Here is a 22,453-nt window from a genome sequence, read left to right on the forward strand (position 1 = left end):
TCACGATTGGGAAACTCAGATGGGAGGTGGTGTCTTGTTGTAAGGTTATATCTCCCTTTATTCCATTTAGTATTGGGCTTTTCTTTTAACATTTTATTCCCTTGGTCACAAGACTTGGATTCAACAAACATTTCCTGGTGCTCATTATTTTGCATTTTTCATTGTCCAGTTGTTCCTTTTCATTATAGGTATGCATAGGAGTGATTACTAATAACCACATGACAAAATTAAGAGTAGGCTGTCTTGGAACCCTCTCTGCTATCACTATTAATCTAAAACACTTCACTTTAGCCACAGTCAGGTTTTTAAGACAGGGAGGGGAAAGCAGCATATTCTTTGCAAAATCTCTCAAGAATGGTCTCTAGGGCAGTTACTAACATTCTTCCCTTTTGAAACTTCTTGATGTTTGCCACATTCAAATCATACTCAGCAATGCTTTGCATATACATACATGGATGGCCTAGTAATCCCTTATTAAAGTGTCCAACTTCTTTTCTGTTTCAAAGTCCTATAGATTTCTAAAAAATACCAGGATCATTCCTGTCATAGCAATACAACAGTCCCTGGTACCAACATCTGTCTTAGTCACTGTTCTATTGCTGTGAAGAGATACCATGACCAAGGCAAGTTTGATAAAAAGAAAGTTTTAGATGCTTAGGTCATTTTCATGACAGCTGGCAGACATGGTGCTGAGGAAGCAGCTAGAAGCTACATCCTAACACCCTGATTTATACAGAGAGAGAGAGAGAGAGAGAGAGAGAGAGAGAGAGAGAGAGAGAGAGAGAGAGAGAGAGAGAGATTTATACAGAAAGAGAGAGACAGAGAGAGAGACAGAGAGAGAGAGACAGAGAGACAGAGAGACAGAGAGAGACAGAGACAGAGTCAGAGACACAGAGAGACAGGTAGAAAGATAGATAGACTATGATATACAATGGTATGCTGCATGGAAGATGAACTAATGTAGTGACACAATTTTGTGTGGGTTACCTACCATATATGATTGGATTGAAAGCCTTGTGCATGAGATAGATGCCATGATTAACATTGCTTGGGTGGCCGAGAATCTGAGGCTAGATGGACCATAGACTCATTCAAAAGTCAAATACTTCTGTAATACTAGAGGAACACAACAAAATGACTCCTAATGACATTCTGCTATACCCATCGATCATGACCTCACTCAACCATCATCAGAGAAGCTTCTTCCTTTATTATGTGAAAAGAAATACAGAGACCCACAACTGTTCAGTGTCCAGGGAGTGAGAGTTCTTGGTATACTCAATTCTAAACATAATGTTTCCACCAAATCTCCCCCTAAGCATTCATGGAACTATGAAGAATAGGGGTAATGATGATAAGAGCCAGAAGAGGAATATAATACCAAGGGAATATTGATTTCTACACACAACAAGACTGGAGCCTATATGACTTCTCACAATCTATACAGGGTAGGAATGAAGGCTTTAGTTAGGCTTCAGCTTGCCTTCTGCATGTACAATGAGTTATGTAACTGTTCCTTTCAAAACCAGAAACTTACCATCATCATACATAGGTTTTCCACAGGTTCAAATGAGATATGACCAGATCTGAGATATGGAAATAGACATGAGTTACCACACCCAACTAAAAAGCTAGCTCCAATAAACAACATGTCAGAATGAAATATTTAGGTTCTCCAAAGATGTCTCTCTGGGTATGCAATCCACAGTAAGGGCATGTCCCATGACCAGCAGGCAATGGCCAATACAGTATGGATTCAAAGGTACTTTGGAGATTCTTTTCTTGTCTTTTATTATTTTCTTTGGGCTTTTTTTGGAGGGGGCATATATTATGGTTTCTGATTTTGTGGTTCTATGTTGTGTGTGTGTGTTTGTGTGTGTGTGTGTATTTGTGTGTGTGTGTGCTTCTCCTGGACTTTCTTATTTGTTTGTTCATTTTCTTTTATTCTTGTTTGTCTTTTCTATTTGCCTATTTGTTCTCTCAAGAGAGAGATATGGAGCTTGAAGGGTGGGGATGTGTGGCATATCATGGAGGAGTTGAGGGAGGAAAAAAACTGTTCAAATATATTGTATGAAAAACCCGTTATTTTAAAATTTTAAGATGCTATTCATTGATCATTTGCCACACATTTTATGTATCATCAAATTCTGAAGGTTGTGTTTCCTAGGTTAAGTTTTTACTCTGATGGAGAAAAATCTCAATAGCAGATATAAAATATTAATAAAACTATTTAAAATTGTATTGATATTTCCTCATATAAATATTAATATCATGTTTGCTCCCCAAAATAATGTGAATGTGTGTAATGGCTATTTCTGGTTGTCAACTTGACTATATCTAGAATGAACTACATTCTAGAATTGGAAGTCTCACCTGTGATACAGATTTTGAGGCGGAAGATACAAGTTTCTGACCTGGATCTTGGCATGGAGATCTTGATGCATAGTGGCTATGAAAAGCTTAGACCCAGGCAAGGTAGTATGTTATGGTAAATCTCCATGCAAATATGCCCCAGCAATGAAAACACAACACAGTTAATATGATTACATTGGGCAGACCTACCACTACACTACCATCTTCCACAGTTTGAGTCTCCTTAGAACTTGCAGTTTCTCCAGGCCATGTGCTTCTGCTCCGATTTTCTTTGTCTTCCTCCTCCTCTGCATCCTCTCCCTCTTGCATTTTCTCCTTCTTCTCTCTCCTTACTTTCCTCTCCAACTTCCCTTTTATCTGCCCAATCATCAGCTCTCTTTTATTTTACAAATTAAGGTGGGAAAGAGGTTTACAGGAAGTCACCTGAGTGCTGACTCATTCCTTGTTCAAAGCCACTCACTGGAGAACTGAATTAACATCAAATATAATTAGCCCAGGGCTGGAAGTCACAAGTTTCTGACCTGGATCTTGAGGCATAATGACTATGAAAAGCTTAGGCCCAGGCAAAGTAGTGCAGGCCTTTAATCCCAGGAGGCAAAGACAAGCAGATCTCAAGGGGAGTTCAGGGTCAGCAAAGGAAAAAAACAGTCCCAGATCCAGTCATGGTGGTATACACCTTTAATCTGGGCCACACCTTCTGCTGGAGACTTGCATTAAAGACATTGGAAGAAAGAAGATTCCCTCTTTTTCTCCACTTGAATTTACTTAAAGCACATCTGTTGGAATCTACTTCTACAGAAGACCAGCTGAAACAACTAGCCTTGTGGGATTGAGCAACTACTAGATTCTTGGACTTCCAATTTACAGCTGACAATTGTTGGGAAGTTGGACTACAGACTGTAAGTCATGACAATAAATTACCTCAAGACAGGAGACATTTGATAAGTTCTGTGATTCTAGAGAATCAATGTGTCAACTTAGGAAGAGTAATATGCACTGAAGGTGTCTGAAATTCAACATTAGTATCAATAGCAGTTTTATATGATGTAAACTTGAGTATTTAACAAGGCATGATGTACGTAACTATACAATTATTGGGTAAAGAATGGCTATCTAGCTGTATGGAGGTATATTGAGATGCATAAAATCATTGTTTGGACGGATGCATTTTTGAGTGACTAAGTTAATTTACAATGAAGTTTTTTTTTTTACTAAAAAAAGAAAAGCAAAGAAAAGAAAAAAAGAAAGGGAAATCGACTGGAAAAAACCTTGACTAGAAATGACTAATGTGAACTTTATACATAGTCTGTGATCAATAAATTGCATAATTATGAGGTTGGCTTTTATGCTCTTTGAAGGAAGACAACTATTATGTACTGTGAATTAGTCAGAAGGAGTGTCTGTTCCAAGAATAGGAACCATAAATCCCAGGAGAGCTCAATTATATAGATAATGAACCAGGAAATTCAGAAAATTATGTATATATATATATATATATATATATATATATATATATATATATATATGTGTGTGTGTGTGTGTGTGTGTGTGTGTGTGTGTGTTTTCTTTATTTACATTTCAAATGATATCCCCTTTCCCAGTTTGCATCCCTAAGACCCCCTATATCACCACCCCTTCCCTTGCTTCTATAAGACTGTTCTCCCACCTCTCTGCCCTAGCATTCCCCTACACTGGGGCATCAAGCCTTCACAGGACCAAGGGCCTCTCCTCCCATTGATGCCTTACAAGACCATCCTCTGCTATATATGTAGCTGGAGCCATGGGTCCCTCCATGTGTAATCTTTGGTTGGTGGTTTAGTTTCTGGGACCTCTGGGAGATCTGCTTGGTTGATATTGGTGTTGGATTGTCAAACCCTTTAGCTCCTTCAGTCCTTTCTCTATCTCCTCCATTGGGGACCCCATGTTCAGTTCAATGGTTGGCTGTGACCTTCTTCCACTGTATTTGTCAGGATCTGACAGATATATCAGTCTCCTGTCAGCAAGCACTTCTTGGAATCCACAATAGTTTTTGTGTTTGGTGACTCTATGTCAAGTATATATAAAAATCAAAATGAACTGAGTACTTTAGAGCAAATGGTAGAGTTTTAAGAAGACACATTGAATAGGTGGAATATCAGCATAGTCTAAATTGCACAAATTTTAGCATATAATCATGTAATAGTTAAAAAAATGATACTCTTTTTCATCAAATATTTAGTTTTAACCTGAAAGAGTATTGAAACTTTTTATGAAAGTAATACCATAGCATGGAAAGAAAGGTAGTGATTTTCTAATTTTTTATGACTGAATGCAACCATTTTAAGTGACTTGTAAACTTAAAACTCTTGGTCTCAGGAAGACTCCAAGAGAGAACCAAAGATGATAGCATTAGCTTTGTAGTCAGTGGAAAGTTTTCATTTTTAAACTGTAGACAAGAAGTAGTGATCTGTTCCTCTTCCATGTTTAAATCAAAAGTTTTCCCTAAACTTCAGATATAAATGCAAAAAATAAGAACTGTGTATAAAGTATGCGGTGTTGTCAGCACTCTTCCTGGTTAGTCATGAAGGCAAAGGTGCATCATTACTTCCCGGAAGCACAGTGTTGTGTTTCCTCCTGTATGGTGATGCGGGTATCTACAACAAAAGGCAGTATCCATTTTGACACCTACCTGTTACCTAACTAACATCTTTTTCAATATTTACTTCTGCTCTATGAGATATTTATTTCTAACTTTTTAAAGAAAGGTAACTTGTAAAAACTAAAAGAAATATTTTTTATTTAACTTTATGACCTTTAGATTATTTTGAACTAGCAATAGGTAAATAGCAGAAAGAATTTTAAGTGATATTTTTCTTTTTAATCTGTATATCAGAAATGTTTACTGCCATTCAGCTATGGTTAACTACTTCTTTCTTTTCTTCCAATATCTCATTGTATTTCTCTCAGATGATGAGAGGAAACATGGAATATCTGTCTTCCGAGTTCTGCCTTATATTATAAAGAATATCTTAACCATTTAAAACTTACTAAATATAAGAAAGAATATTTTAACTTAAATTTATGCACACAATTCTATTGATGATGTGTATCATTGTGATCTGAAGAACTAGGGAATATTTTATAATAAATAAAAATTTGTAGAATAAGAAAAGGAAAAAGAAAAGAGAAAAAAATGAATAAGCATTTTAATAAAACCAATCAGCAAATGATTGAGAACATATAGCATGCTAAGGTTACTATCATATGTCTGCAATTGTTTTTGATATAAAATTTACAAACATGTGAAAAGGTGATATTTTATTTCAAAGAACATATAATGAGAGCTATATTCGTGAACTGTTTTGACCTGGTATGATAATATCGAAGAGTGTTTTAGGTTGTTATGTTGTAAAGGAATTCCTACAGTGTATAACCATCAGCAAAATCTTCATGGTGATGAGGAATTTAAACTATTAACTTTGGAATACTTAAAAGCTCTTGAGATAGGAAGCTCATTGTAATAATGGTGGAGGCAGTGCTGACTTTATATTAGAAAGACATTGATGGGAATTAATTGGCTTAATGCTTCTAAACTGCAATGTCCTTATCTTATGTATAAAAGTCGTGATGCTCATTTATCAAGGTTGTTATAAGCAACAGATATGTTGCTTGTCATATGAGTTAGCCCTAGTATGTGACAGCTATATCACATAGAAGTGGGTCTAGAATCAAGGTTGAGTCTCATATTAACATGAAAGCAAGAGGAGAGAATCAAACATTCCAAGAGACTCCAAGAAAAGTCACGAGAAAAGTGGAAGATGGAGAGAATGCAGCAATGGGATGAAGTCCATTGATGAAAAGGGGTCTTTGAAACCAGGCCTTGGAGCTGAGGAGCAGAAAAAACTGAGGACCAGAGAAAAGAAGAGGGGCACTGATAGTTACCAGATCACAGGGAATAACATCATGTAGAAAGTACTTATAACTGTGGATTCAAACTCAAATCCCTTATAATAATCTGAGTATTAAAAATAAAAACCAACAATAATCTTAAGATATTTATGATTAATTAATTATTTACTTTCAACATTAGTTACAACCATGATTCATGGTCAGTAAGGTTTCTTTAGGAATCATTCATCCCTGGAACACATTGAAAACCTCTGATGTACGTCATAAATTCCTCTAGGGACATGAAGAATGGGGATGAAATGTGAATGGGCAGGTGAATAGGGCAGCATCATCACTTTTTCTAGTGTGCCATAGTTGCTTCCATCATTGTCAAGATCTTCCCTGGTCAGAGAATAGATGCAGGCAACTTTAATATTTTTATAACCTCAGGATCTCAAGCAGAAAATGTTGCTATAGCTGCCACTTACACAAGTTACAAATATACAGTAGATAGAGGTGGGATATTCACTGTTAGAAGCCATAATGGGACAAGCTAATAACTAGCAGGTGATCATCCTGAAGTGGCCTGCCTCGGATTATTATATAATCTGTGACAGGTAACCCCTCATTAAGCAAGGCTATGAGGGACTCATTTTAGGAATGATTCCTGCTATTAATATGCTTTTCCTGTTATTATGAAACACATATAACTATCACTAAGTAGTAAGAAATCCCTTTTGAGAAGATTTCTGCAGATCAATGAAAATGTACTATCTTGTAATGATATTATATAGACAAGTAAATCATTAAGACTTAAGTCTTAATGATGATCCTATAAGAATTCCTAAAATTATATCTGTGACAAATTTTATATATATATAATTTTTTTTATAATGGGACTGCTATTATGTCCTTTTCTGATAATCAAAATTGCAATGAGAAATCTGCCAGTCTCTCAATTGTCACCAGCTAATTACTCTTAGATGGTAACCAGACTTTCTCCTACTCAGAGCACATTCCAAGAGGTTGGAAAACAATTAACCAAAGGTCATAAAAGGGGAACTAGCAATTTATTATAGGTGCTAGGATGGAAGATAAAATATTGATTGTGTTTATCTATACAAAACTTCACTTATAACTTACTGTTTTAAACCTTCAGTGAACCTGTAGAACTGTGATAAGTGATGGATGTTTAGTTAGATAACTACTCCTAATGGATATGCATGTAAACATTCGCTGTTGTAAACATCTATATCGATTTATGATTTGATTTTTTGTGTGAACTTGTGATGAAGTTTTTAACATGTGATCATGTATTCTGAATGATGTTTAAGGGCTGAGGACAAAGGGAAGATTCAGAACTGAGACACTGGGGTGAGAGGAACAGAGATGAGAAGAACTGAACTGAGAGAGGATCTAAGCTGAGGAGAAGTTTTTAGACAGAACACATTTTAGATTAGAAGGAGAATGCAGAATGGAGTAACTTAGAAATTATAGGTAACATAAAATACTCAGAGAGCAATGTGCAGAATGCAGCAGGAAAGAGGAAAAAAGAAGATGTCGCAGAGAGCAGAACGAGTAGACAGGCTTCTCCTTACCACAGGACAGAACAGGTCCCATGGTAAGGACAAGGCAGGTTTAGTCTTATTAAAAGAAGCTTTTTTTCTTACAAACACGGGTTTAATTCATTTAGCATTAAAAAGGTAAGAAGCCATTTTTTTTCTATGTAATAAAGATTGGAGCACATTTTTCATCCAGAATGAGTGAGTGCTTTCTGCACCAGTGGTTGTTCTTTTGCTCCATATGCATATGTAAGTATGTGTGTGTAATTATGTAATTGTGAGAATGTATACATGTGTGTGTGTGTGTGTGTGTGTGTTTGTGTGTGTAATTATATAATTGTGAGAATGCATGCAAGCTGGGCCTAACTGGGTTTGAATGAAAAAGAATAAATGAGCATGAATGAAGCAGAATATGAATTTATGTGAGATTATGCATATTTGCTTATGTAAAAGTTTTTTCTGCAAGTGTTATTCTCTTCTCCTGGTTCAATAGAAGTATATTGCTCCAAACTTCCCCCTAGCTTGTCAAGCAAGAGGTATCTGTACAATAGGGAAAAGGCTCTAGCAATTGATCCTTTACCTAATCTCCTGCTGTTTTAGGATGCATGCTAAGTGCCAGAGACTGAAGTTTCTGGCCTCAGAAGCTCACGGAAGGCAGGTCAGCTACAATAGCATAGTAACTTAGACTTAGATAATTAAACTTTTTATTATACAGCAACCTTAAATTTCTTGTAAGACAATGTCTTACCCCAGAAACTCATAAGACAAAATCTTACCTTCTATGCTATGCCTATGCTTGTCCCCCTCCACTGCCTCAAGAAGAACTGACAAGAAAGAAGAAACACCAAGCTGGGGCTGGTCCTTGACAACTTACACAAGAGTCTATAGACCTTGAAAGATGAGACATAATGTTTTTGGATAGTAACCATATGTTAAAGTGTTTAGAGCATTAGACAAAAGGAAATGAAAAGATTATTCAAGAAGACTGAGAATAGAAAAGGTGGGCACCTTGACAGACCCACCTCCTGGAAAAGTAAAGAAACTGGATTGAAATAGGCTTTAGCAGGAATCCAAGCACTAAACATTCCCAGGGTATTTCTCTCTCTTAGAAAGGTGAAGAGGCAAGATGGCAGAAAACGGGCTGTTATACTTGACAAATTAAGCTGTCATTCTGTGACCTTTGAGAAAATGCTTTCAGAAGAGCAGTGAGAGCAGAAACTCTACTACAGGAGTTAGCAGGGGAATTCATCCATTATAACTGAGCACAGATTGCTTTGATTTTTAAGTGTACACCAAGGAAAATAGTGAGATTCCCACATAAGGAAAGTTTGAAATATATTTATTTTCATATTTCTTGTTAGGAGGGAAAATCTTAGGAAGAGGGATAGTAATAAACCTATTGAGAAAAATATTAATTAGAGGTAGTGTCCCAGATCGAGGAACTATTGTAGTCTATACAAGAAGTAAAACATCCCTTAAGGAAATACAGGAGAACACAGGTAAACAGCTAGAAGCCCTTAAAGAGGAAACACAAAAATCCCTTAAAGAATTACAGGAAAAGATAACAAAACAGGAGAAGGAATTGAACAAAACCCTCCAAGATCTAAAAATGGAAGTAGAAACAATAAAGAAAACCCAAAGGGAGACAACTCAGGAAATAGAAGTCCTAACAAAGAAATCAGGAACCATAGATGCGAGCATCAACAACAGAATATAAGAGATGGAGGAGAAAATCTCAAGTGCAGAAGATTCCATAGAAAACATGAAAACAACAATCAAAGAAAATGCAAAATGCAAAAAGATCTTAACTCAACATGTCCCACAAATGAGGTTTGTAACTAGGTTACTATAATCTACTAGAAGGGACAGTTGGTTGCTTTTCTCCTTTGGAAGCTTTGCATGGCTCATTCTGATCATGTAAAGCTAGTCCTCAGGGAGAGGTCATTCAAGTCACTTCCAGCTCAAGGGCCTATGGTATTTATTTCTCTAGTGTGTAGTATATTCAGCAATTGAGATTTTCGTTCAACCTCTTTCGTTCAACCTCTTGGGGGTAGCCAAGTGTAAAAACAATAGGCTCTATATTTTGAGAGTTTCTTAGACAGCTCTGGCCAACAACTCAAATGAGAGCTTCAGAAAATGAGTAATTATTAGGAAGAGATGTTCAAAAGAGTGCAAAAGCTCTAGCCCATGGTAGGGAACAGTAGAGTAAACCAGGAGTCACCAAGATTTCAGCACTGCTAAGCATCCAATATAAAGTAGAAAATGAAATCGAGTAACATTAGAGATCATCAGTATGGAATCAGCCTCAGGTTCCCAAGGATTATGTTCTTTTTCTTAAGTGAAATTGGAAGGATCAAATGCTGCTAAAAAAACCAAGCTTCAGCTTAACTAATATTTTCCATTTGCTCTTTCTGTTGATACATAAAATTTAGAAATAAAACAGAGAACAATGCATTAAAGAAATCACATTCTGCACAGACTCTTAGACTATCATTTCAAGACAGTGTAAGGTTTTTATAGACCATTAGTGAGGTAAGGTAAAAAAGAGGTTGTAGAAAAAAATATAAAGGTTTCCATATATGGACATAGAAGAGACTACTAAGAGAAGTCTAGGATCACTTCCAACATTCTGTGTTAGGAAAATTTGTGGTTGTCAATGTTATATAGCATGATCCAAATTCACAAAAGAAATTACATATCTCTCTGTCAAATAAATTTTGACTGTTTAACCCTGTACATGTCAAGTTTTCACTATGTTTAAAGTGATATAGGGACATAAAATGGATACAAAAACTCTGTCCTTGTAGATTACAATATATCTATGTAGAGAATAATGACAGCATAAAGCAAAGGTTTCTGTGTAACATGCATGGAAGTACATTTATGAAAAAGATAGGGAAAAAACACATTAGATCTGGAATATCCCACCCCAGGTATACTGGGTAAGATTACAAGACAGTCTTAATTTTTTCACAGCGCATGTGAAGAGGGAAAGCAGCGAGGACTGAGTGAATAACCAGAAAAGATATTATGATTTAGGAAAGAGACAAAGAAGTGTTGGACCATAAAAGTACTTAAAAGATATGAAGAAGCAGGAAGGCAGAGTGTCTTAAAAGTTAAAAATGTTGTTTTGAATCCTGGAGAAAATAATTTTAAACTGTTAAATATAGCAGAAACTTACTGAAGGATAATGACTACAAGGCACTCATTGGAATGCAGAAATTGGAGCCATGAATAATCTTAGAGAAAGTTCCTTGAGCTGAATAAAAATATATTAAATTAATAAAAGAAAATATTAAATTATCAGGTTTGAGACACCACTTCAAAAATTGAATGAAGAGAATACTGAAGAAAATTTATTTTTTATACATGTTAAGATACTCTTACAGAATATCAGTCTCAAAAAAGAAAAGGACTGGAAACATGGCGATGGAAGTAGGCAGAAGATAACTTGTAGTTTCAAATGGTTCTTGATTAATCCAAACAGAAATAAGGACAATTCTTTCAACTGTATAAAGCTATAGTTTGCTTAAAAGGCAGTGATGTCAGTTTTAATTGAAAAGCATTTTATTAAGTTCAGATGCCTTTAATAGGGAATCTTATAGGTCAACTAGGATTATAAACAACTAACTTTATTGTGAACAAGATGAATATTCTATAGTATCAAAGCTAAATTGGATCTTTACATTTCAAATAATGCCATGCTTAGAATTCTAGTTTTAATTACTGATACCAGAACTTTTAGGTTAAGTAAATTTGATAAAAACTTTTGAAATACATCATATAGCCTACATAGGATATCAGGTAGTAATAAAGAAACATATTTTTATTTAAGTTAATGTTTCCACAAATGATTATATCATGGTTCATCTTTTAGTGTGAAGACAGTATTCAGTTGAACACATTGTGAGAAATGACATCTTACAACTCATTTTCTAAGAGATATGGATAGTTGAAAAATATATTTTATTTTATTTTATTTTATTTTATTTTATTTTTCTAGTTCAATTGTTTTGGCTGAAACTATTTTATTTATATTTTTATTATTAATCATTCCATTCACTTACATCTCAAATGATACCCCATTTCCTGGTTATCCCTCAACAAGGTCACCATCCCACAACCACCCTATCCTCTCTCCACTTTGATTCTTTTTCTAGCACCATGATGATTTAAGTTTTTTTTTGAAAAATAATGGGTGTCAAAATTAAAATGTGTGTGCTTTTCCCCTTAACTTTATATAGAAAGTTAACACTTGAACAAAAGTTGGTGAACATCCTAATGTTATTAATGAATGTGACTACACTTGGAGTTTTATGATTTAAATAAATCATCAATTAGTATCTTTACCATAAGCAATAAATAAAAACTTTATAGGAAGGAGCTCAGTTAAGAAGGTTAACTGAAGTCTATATTGTTTTGTTTTTATTGATATATCTGACAATCTAAGATACTGAATAATAACAATTCAGTGAGCATTACATGATTAAAATAATTTTTTCAACTTTTCATGGGCAGAGATGTAAAGCCTAAACCACCACATATGTTATGACCCTATCCAATTAGTAAGTAAAAACAATTATTAGAAAAATGTTAAATGCATAGTTTTTACATATCTCTCTGAGCCCATTTTAAATATTTTGATGAAAGCAAGCTGGCTGCTTTCCTAATATATGTATATTATCCAACTATATTTCTGACACTAAGCTATGCTGAAATTTTCCTTTATTCCTTTATTCACTGGAAACAGCATTTTGTAAGACTGTCACTAAAAGCGATTGCTTGTTTTTCCATGTTTTCTCAAAATAATTCATATTAAGATTGAGATAGAAGGGCTTTTTCTCTGTATCTCTTACATTGACATAATCACAAGGAAATTATAGTCGGTTAAAATATGACAGATTAAAATATAATTGATGATAAAAAGTGATTGAAACCATTGTGTAACCGAGCCACAACTAAAAAACGAAGAGAAGTCAAGTATGTATTTTAATGTCTAAGCTTATGCATGCATTCTGTATTCATAATGAATAATAACACACTTTGAAATGTTATTATAAATATTATCCAAAACAAGATTTAAAAAACAACAATCTTTTATAGAAAAGTTTACTATGCTGCTTTTTTTAAAGAGAAACTGTCTTCCTGACTTTGTTACAGTCCTAGGGTATCCATTATACATCAAAAATGTACTTGAATAATTACAAAGACATATTATTTATTTGTTGAGGGAAATATAGAACAATAATGCTATACATCCATGATAACAATTTTCAGAAAAACACACTAGTATATATATATATATATAGATATATATATATAGATATATATAGATATAGATATAGATAGATAGATAGATAGATAGATAGATAGATAGATAGATAGATAGATAGATAGATAGATAGATAAACTATAAGAAGTTTCTATGGTTCAAACAATCTCTTCTCTGAACTTTGGAGCCACAGACTTCATTCTTGCCAACTGCATTCATGCTGTAGAATTGCTGTCAATAAAATATCACAAACTAGATAAATATTTCTAATTTTATTTATTCTTTTTTCACTCCAGATTTTATGAATTTATTTTAATATAGTTTTACTCCTTTACTTACTGGAGTCTAAAAATCCTAAATCAATGGGCTTGTTGGTCCATGTTTTCCTGAAACTCACAGAGAAAAAATATCTTGTTTTTTTGAACTGCTAATGCTTACCAGCCTTCGTTCTTGCTGTGCTCACCCCCACCATCCCCGTGTCCGCACCCTGTCCCCCCACAGACTAACCTCCATCTCCATAGGCACATGGCCATCTTTTCCATAAGCATCTTTGTCTCAGTTGCTTTCCTATTAAAAAGACCAGTCACAGTTAATGAAGGACCTACCTACACCCCTGCTGGGTTTTTTGGTTTTGTTTGTTTGTTTGTTTTTGTTTTTGTGTTGTTTGTTTTTTGGGGGCGGGGGGCAATGTGGGTTTTGAGACAGGGTTGCTCTGTATAGCCCTGCCTATCCTGGAACTCATTCTGTAGACCAGGCTGGCCTCAAACTCAGAAATCCGCCTGGCTCTGCCTCCCAAGTGCTGGGATTAAAGGCATGCACCACCATTGCCTGGCATACAACCCTGATGTTATACCCTAACTAATTACATCTGCAGAAAACATATTTCAAAGTAGGATAACATTTTCAGATCTTAGAGATTAGGACTTGAACATACATTTTTGGAGTACACAGTTGATTCTATTAAAGCCTACCCCGTATCCTGCCAAAATTCATGTCTTTCCTATGTGCAAATATCTTGATACCATACCTACAATGTCAAATCTTAGTTAGTACAACATCCACTGTATTTCTACCTGTTAATTTCACTTACACTTAATTTCACTTAATTACTTTAGATGATCTACATCAGCTTTGGGGAAAGAAAAAAAATTATATAAGTTTTCTTTACCTGGGTACATCTGAGTCTATAATGATCTGCTTCCAAATAAAATAAGACAGTCATTCTTCTCATCTCAAGGGGAAAATTTAGAAGGAAAAATAAGGATGTGTTTCATAAACAAGTTTTCAATCCTGGTTAATTATTATTATTATTATTATTATTATTATTATTATTATTATTATTATTATTATTATTACTATTGAGTCAAAATGTCATGTATCCATTTCTTGGATTAGAAGTATTCCTCGATGACATCCTTGGCCTAAGATTCTTTAACATAGTCCTTAACCAGTACACAACTGCAACCAGCCACTTTCTGTGGCTTCCCCTCTCAATTGATTTTACAGAGGCCTACCCATTCCCCTAGTTTCTTATTGCTATCAACCTTAATCAGGTTGATTTTGTGCTTGGCACACAGTGCATCCACCAGCTTTACATATATGGGCTCATCACAATTGAATACAAGTACATAGAGATGGACTTGGTGCTTGTATGCCACGTGCTAGGCCATTATGATGAGGCAGTCTTCACCATCTCTCCTGCGATGGTGGTGGATTATGGGTGACAATGAAACTTGAGTGCACCCGAGCTCCACCCCCACACAACTCAGTGGTGGCTGGGGAAAAAGCATGATGCCATTTCTTAATTTAAAAGCCCCAATAGTTTGATTCATCTTATATTCAATCTGCAATGATAATCATTGACAAAGTACCTCACAGCTATTTTCTGGACCATACTATGTAGAAAGAATCTTGTATCCTGTGTGGAAGAATCATCTGAGAATGCTTATTGTCTTTGGAGAAGAGTATATTCCTTAAAAGACCCATTCTCTTTCCTTCAATATCCAATAGTATGTCACATTTTCTAATGAGATAAAGCTAGAGTCTCCTTTAGCATCTCTGTTCCAAGTAGCATGTTTTTTAAATTTACAGCAGTAAATTTGCTTTAGTTTCGATGTGTTCTTTCAAAGCCCTGGTATTATCTATATGACAGGATTAGGTCATGGCCACAAATTGGTGATTAGACACTGAAGTTTCTTGTTTTAAAAATGAGATCAAGGCTCTTATTTAGTTTCTGCTTGCATGCTCGCTCTATTTCTACCTCTGTCATGCAGTGGCACAATACCTCTCCTATCTGCAGCAAGACACAGTTTTAAAATGTGCCAGTAACTGGCTCTTGTCTTGGACTTTATTCACTCCAATACTGTGAAAAGTGCCCTTTTTCCATATAAAACAACCACTGTGTGATTGTCTTCTATTCCAGGGGGAAAAAAAGCTCCCTCAAAATAGCACCCACCACCACCACAACCGCCACTAACAACAACAACAATACCTGAGGAGGAGATAGAATTTTTTTATAGATCTCTTCAAGGTCCAAATTTGGAAGGCAGAAGAGGAGGAGGGTCAAATGAGACTAGGAAGTTGAAGATAACACAAGAAGTCACAGGCAGATGTGGCATACTTGCTCATTGGGACACTTGTACAATAAACTATTTCTCAATATAACTGTCTTAAGTATCAGTAGTAAGTATTGATTTCCTCAAGGCAATCAAGGCTCTTATCAAATATTTCCAATAATGTTGCAGTATCTCCTTAATATGTATTCCACAGACTACTTCCAAATTTTTACTTGTTGCAGCAGAGCATTATTGCACAACCTAATGCAATCTGTGAGTTTCTATGCATAGAATAAGATAGTTCAGAGTGTTTCTTAAAGCAACGTGTATATTCCACCATAGTTCTGCAAGCTGAATGGAAATGCCTTCCTTGCCTTGCCTTTAGTGGTTACCAGATGAATTCCTTGGGATTTAAGCTCATGATGTCACTCTCTACCACCATTATCACATATCCACTTCCTCCCTCTCTATCTCTTAAGAGGACTCACCCTATCCTAACATCTCATGTCATTTGAATCCCATCTTAATTAATTATATCTGCACTAACCCAATTTCTAAATAATGTCACTTAATAGGTATTGATGCTAAAGACTCAACCTGTCTTTAGGGGATACTTTCAAACCATAATATACCTGAATTTCTTAATTACACAGATCTCTGTTAGATTTGAAACAGTTTCTTCCAATTTTGTTCTTGAAATGATTTGTCTAATGCTATTTTGGAACTATTTGTTATAAGTAGTTTGAAATTAAAGAGACAATTTAGGTTTAAACCAACTCTCAAGTATCTGTTCACCTGAGGCACATTTTAAAACCAACAGCTTAATGACAAACAAGTATACAGTGAGTTTTTAACTACTGTGTTTAATAATCTTTCTTTAACAAAGCACCATAAAAATGGATTATTGGCAAAATCCATTTTATGTAGATAAATGAATAGAAATTATTGAAAATGATATATTTTGCTATAGTTTAGTTTATGTTTTAGAATTATTTTTTTCTGTTTTTTTTTCTTTCTCTTTTCAGAGCCACAAGTGAAAAAGGAAGCAAAACTAGGTGACAATATTTTATTTTTCTTCCATTAATTTATTTATTCATTCATTTTACATCCTGATCTCTGTGAAGTATTGATTGAGCACACCACTTTTAACTTTCATCATTCTGGATGCATACAGCACAGCAAGTGCTATCCTCAATACAGTATTTAGGCAGATGGTTCAAAAGGTCAAATCCATTCAATTAACTCTTCAATATTTTCTAGTTAACAAATCTTGGACTAAAATTCTACAATGTGTCTAATTATTTTCTGAACTCTCAGTAATTATATAAAGAAATCATCCTAGACTGACTGTATTATTTTATTAACCAAATAATGTTGACCAAAACAGCAGAGTGAGCTCTTTTAGTTTATAATGTCATGATTAAGTCCTCATTGAGATACCAACTAGCTACTGACCTTAGCAAGTTAATAAAAGTCTTCAAGCCCTATAGAAGGCATTCCTTCATTATGAGAAATGATATAGTCAAATCTTTCCTATTAACCTAATATAAGATTTCAAATCTAGATATATGTCTAGCATTGTCATGCTGCTATACTCCTCACTAGAGTTTACCTTGCAGCTAGTCATAACTGTATCTGCTCTTGTAAATAATGTATTTTCATGCAACAGAGCATACAAATGTCCATCTACCATTTTATGATTTATTTCCTGGTGTTTTGTTTGTTTGTTTGTTTATTAGAGGTAAGTGTTATTTATGAGACTTTAATGTTAATTTTTCAACTACATTTATTTCTTTAGAGAGAGATGAGGTACATACAGAGACAGAGAGTGTAGTATACGCAAATACTTATGCCACCATTAGCACAGTGAGGTCAGTGGACAACTTGTTAGAATTGACTAACTCCTTTCATCCTGTGGGTTAGGAGAAGCAGGCTTAGGTTTGATGGTGAGTAAGCACTTGTACCTGTTGAACCATATCACTGATCCAGCAATAAAAAGAGAGCCTTTAAAGACTAGTTATACACAATACCATTTAGAACTTACATTAGTTGTATTAATATAGTGTATTTATCAATTAACTGATTAACTTTTTATCCTTTCAGCATCATCTGACAAAGGCCAAACACGCAGTATGTACATAGGTTTCCTCTGTAATTTTCAAATATAATCTCTTTAAAAAGTGATTTTCATTTCCAAAATTGTAAAGTTTAATCTTGCCTCAACAATTTTGCTTTACAAAAAAGCCTGTGACTTGAAAATTATAGGTTCCATGTAAATAAAAATTTTGTGCATACTGTTTTTTTTTTTTTTCAAAACAAAGCCTTTATTATGAGACTGGATAGCCTGAAGTTTTAAAATATTTTATTCCTATTGTCACAATTGTTATTTTCAATTTTATAAATCATTGGCCTATGTCATAGAGAATACTCATTGTGTAATATATTAGAAAACTTAAAAATATCTGAAACATCTTTTTTATTACTTTCAGAACAGAATATCACCAGACCAGAGCAAGTTATTCCTCATGGTAAACCAGGTATTTCTCATGTGGTGTTACTGCATCCAGTTGTCTCACACTGGCCTAGTTATCTTAAAAGGAAGATTATGGAGTGAGATATAAAATCAATTGTCATAACTCATGCCTCAAGTCATCAGCTTCTAAAGAACATTTTCCAATCTTAGTTATTATCCCACTAAGTGATTATCCAACTATTAACTGGACTGGGGGTTTAATGCTTGGATTCAAATAGACAGCTTGCCTGCATTTCCCAGCAGACCTGGGCTTATCAGTCACAAAGAGCATCCAGTCATCACCGAGGTAAATGGGTTCTTCATTTGGATTTGCCTGTTACTACCTAAGACAAGATAGGCATCTAAAATTGTGTTTTAGATTTCCCCCTATCCCCTTAAAGTTCTCCATTCCAAGAATATTGAGTAAATCCACATATGTCCTACCACCTTGGCTCCCATCTTCTCTTCTACTCTAACCTTCCTTCCCTTGGGGTGTGGAGAAATTATAAGTGAAATGATATACCATGATGATAAAGATGTAGAATTTACAGAAAAAAATTAATAACTAGATTTTATATAAGAATAGAAATTTTTAGTAGGAAATTAATTTTCAGTTACTACATAGAAAATTACTCATCAATCTAGGCATCCCATGAAGTGCTACTCAATCTTGTGAATATGGGTAGGCAGAGTTCCTTGTAAAGTTAAAAATATTATTTTGTTTAAATAAAACATAAGAAACCATTTGTTTACATTTTTAAATTGCATGTGAGAAAGTTCATATGTAGTGGATTTGAGTCAGTTTGATCTGATGCATCTATACTTTTCAAATATGAAATCCCACAGGCTGTGGTGTCATATGCACATGCCTGTAATTCCAATACTTAGTAGCTGGAAGCAAGAATAGTAGTTCAATGGCATTCTCAGGTATTTGGCAAGTTTAAAACTAGTCTGAACTACATGAGACCATGTCATGTCACACGTGCAGGCTTGTGCGTGCACGCACGCGCGCACACACACACACGCGCACACACACAAACAAGTGTGTGTGTGTGTGTGTGTGTGTGAGAGAGAGAGAGAGAGAGAGAGAGAGAGAGAGAGAGAGAGAGAAAGAGACCTAAATATAAGAAAATACAAGAATAGTAAAATGAAGGCAATAGAATGTAGAGATCAGAATGGCTGTCTCATTGACAGAAATAAAGCAATACAATCTTAGAATCTCCTAGTTAAAAACTGTGCTGAAACATTAATTTGTATCTTAAATATGTGCCAATTTTAGAAATTCACGGAAATGGGTATATATCGAGCACATGATTTCTTCCCATAGTTCTCAGTCTAATACAAACTTCATGCCCTTTGAAAATATTATCCTGAGTGAGGTAACTCAGTTACAAAAGAGCACACATGTTATGTATTCACTGAAAAGTGGATATTAGCCCAAAAGTTCAGAATACCCAAGATACCATTCACAGACCATATGAAGCTCAAGAAGAAGGAAGACCAAAATGTGGATGCTTCAGTACTTCTTAGAAAGGTGAATATTCACAGGAGGAAATATGGAGACAAAGTGGGGGGCAGAGACTGAAGGAAAGGCCATCCAGAGACTGCCCCACCTGGAGATCCAAGCCTTATACAGCCACCAAGCCCGAACAGAGTGCTTGCCTATGGAAGCCTGATTATGGCCATCTCGTGAAAGGCTCTGAAAGAGCCTGACAAATAAAGAGGCAGATGCTCACAGCCAACCACTGGACTGAGTGTAGGGTCCCTGATTGAGGAGTTGGAGAAGGGACTGAAGGAGCTGAGGGGGTTTGTAGCCCCATGGAGAAACCAACAGTGTCAACCAGCCAGATCTCCGGAGCTCCCGGGGACTGGACCATCAACTAAAGAGTACACATGAAGGGACCCATGGCTCCAGCCTTATATGTGACAGAGGATGGTTTTGTTGGACATCAGTGAGAGGAGAGGACTTGGGTCTGAGGGTGTTCAATGCTCCAGTTAGGGGAATTCCAGAGTGGGAAGATGTTAGTGGGTGGATGGGTGGGGAAGCACTCTCACAGAGACAGGGGGAGGAGGATGAGATAGGAGGGTTGTGAAGGGGAACCTCAAAAGGAGAAACATTTGAAATGTAATAAAGAAAATATCCTAAATAAATGAATAAATAAATAAATAATCTTTTTTAAATTTTAACTTCTTTTTTATTGGATATTTTCTTTATTTACGTTTCAAATGTTATCCTTCCTTTCCTGGTTTCCCCCCACCCTCCCGTCCCAGAAACTCCCTATCCCACCCTCTCTCCCCCTGCTTCTATGAGGGTGTTCTTCCATCCACCCACCCACTTCCACCTCCCTGCCCTGTATTCCCCTACACTGGAGGATCTATCGAGCCATCATAGGACCAAGGACCTCTTCTCCCATTGATGCCTGACAAGGCCATCCTCTGCTATATATTCAGTTGGAGCCATGTCTACTCCTTGGTTGATGGCTGAGTCCCTGGGAGCTCCAGGGGTACTGGCTAGTTCATATTGTTGTTCTTGCTGTGGGGTTGCAAACCCCTTCAGCTCCTTCAGTCCTTTCTCTAACTGAGGACCCCACACTCAGTCCAATGGCTGACTGCAAATCCAGCAAAACGTCATACATAGGATATTTAACTAGAAAGGGCATTCCAACCAACAATACTTCTGGTGTTTAATTTTATATGGAATTGTTGGAATTATCACTTTTCTTTGAGACAAAACTTTTCTTTTTGAGTTTTCATTTGATCTAAAGGAACTTGTAGTTTGCTGCTTTGTTGAGGAAATACCATTTTTTATTTTGTGCTTTAAACTAAGTTCCGGCTTCAAATTCTTCATTGCTTTCTATTGATATGCTTTAAATTTATCCTTGTATTACCATTTTCTCCTATCACAAGACAAAAAGTTCCCAAGCAGGTAAAAGCTATTACAGCAAAAAAGACAAGTAAAGGAATTCTTTTGTGATCTTGTTTTCCATGTAAGTTTCTGTGTCTAGATAGAGACTAGAAACACTAAAGGCTAACTCTGAAGGTCATTAGTAGGAACCTTTGTCTAGTCTGCTCTAGTTTTTGTTTAGTTTCCAAATAGTCTCACTTTGCTCCAAAATATTCCACCATGATATTCTGAAATTCTGAGTTTTATGAAGGCAGTATTTAGAAAAACAAAAACAGTATTACTCCAGATATATTCAAAGGGCTTAGAGAGGTATCTTATGCTCACAGATTTTGGTTCCATTTGCGGCATCCTGGATCCAGTTGAGACTCAGCTGTTATGATTCTGACTAGACCTGGTAATGCACAGTGATGTGTAGGATATGAGATATGGTCTACACCAGAGTAAGGCACATCTATATTACATTTTAAAGAGACAAGAGTCAATGTTATGAATTAATTGCTTTCTGAAATGGAAGGAAGGAAATTTGAAAACAGAAAGGTCAGAGAGGAAGTAGAAGACTTGACAGGTGCTTCGCCTCCCCGAAATGGAAACCTTCATTGAGAAAGTAGCTTCTCTTCTAATTCTCTTTGGCATCTTGTGCTCTTAAACTATTGGTTATGAAGAGAACAAACGGCCTGATACTGTTCCTCAGTTGCCTAGAAAACACATCTTTTGGATCCCCTGAGAATTATCCTAACCCTGTTTATAATATGTTCTTTGACACTAGACTTCTGTGTTACAAGTTGCATAGACGTAGTTTTAGGAGCATGCATCTTGTATGAGTGAAAACCATCTGCTGACACACTCCCTGCTCCAAGATTATATCTCCTGTGAATTTTCTTTTTTTTTTTTCTCTAGAAAAAGCTGAACACCAAGAAAAAGGCCACCCATCTTTAAAAAAAGGTATTCTTGACCTTTTTTCGGCTGTCGTTGTTCACCATGTTCATCAAATCTGACCATAAAAGCATAAAGTAGGCACTTTTTGTTTGTTTATTAGTACTGTTAAGTTTTGGGTTTTGTACTATAATCTTTATTATCTGATAGCAGGTCTATGGCATTAGAGACAATCAAAAAAAGATTACCAAAACTTGCTACATAGTACAGAGATGTTAGCAACCTGTATTTGCTTTCATGATGTACAGGTTCTTTCCATAATTTATTATTATTATTATTATTATTATTACTACTACTACTACTATTATTATTTAATCATTTTTACAATCCAGTCATTATCCCCCTCCCAGTCAGCCCTCTTAAAATAAATTCACTTAAGTATGTAACAATTACCTTATTATTTCATAACTTTACTTAATTTCATGATATGAACTACTTTATAAGGCTCAGATGATGTGATATAAAGGATGATAA

General features: G+C 35.5%; 1 protein-coding gene across 14 annotated transcripts in view; it reads left to right on the forward strand.

Annotated features, from left to right (window-relative positions):
• The window catches only part of LOC115032149 (triadin-like), a 280,731-nt gene that overhangs the window by 213,314 nt on the left and 44,964 nt on the right, over window positions 1–22,453 (forward strand). For all 14 annotated transcript variants that reach the window (XM_085842738.1, XM_085842726.1, XM_085842728.1 and 11 more), the window contains 4 exons: window positions 16,655–16,684; window positions 17,733–17,759; window positions 18,119–18,166; window positions 21,944–21,988. In XM_085842738.1, the coding sequence (XP_085698864.1) occupies window positions 16,655–16,684; window positions 17,733–17,759; window positions 18,119–18,166; window positions 21,944–21,988 (150 nt within the window). The remainder of the gene's footprint in view (window positions 1–16,654; window positions 16,685–17,732; window positions 17,760–18,118; window positions 18,167–21,943; window positions 21,989–22,453) is intronic.

The sequence above is a fragment of the Mus caroli genome, unplaced genomic scaffold, assembly GCF_978045245.1.
Source record: "Mus caroli unplaced genomic scaffold, Mus_caroli_1 scaffold_9, whole genome shotgun sequence".
NCBI classification, from domain to species: domain Eukaryota; kingdom Metazoa; phylum Chordata; class Mammalia; order Rodentia; family Muridae; genus Mus; species Mus caroli.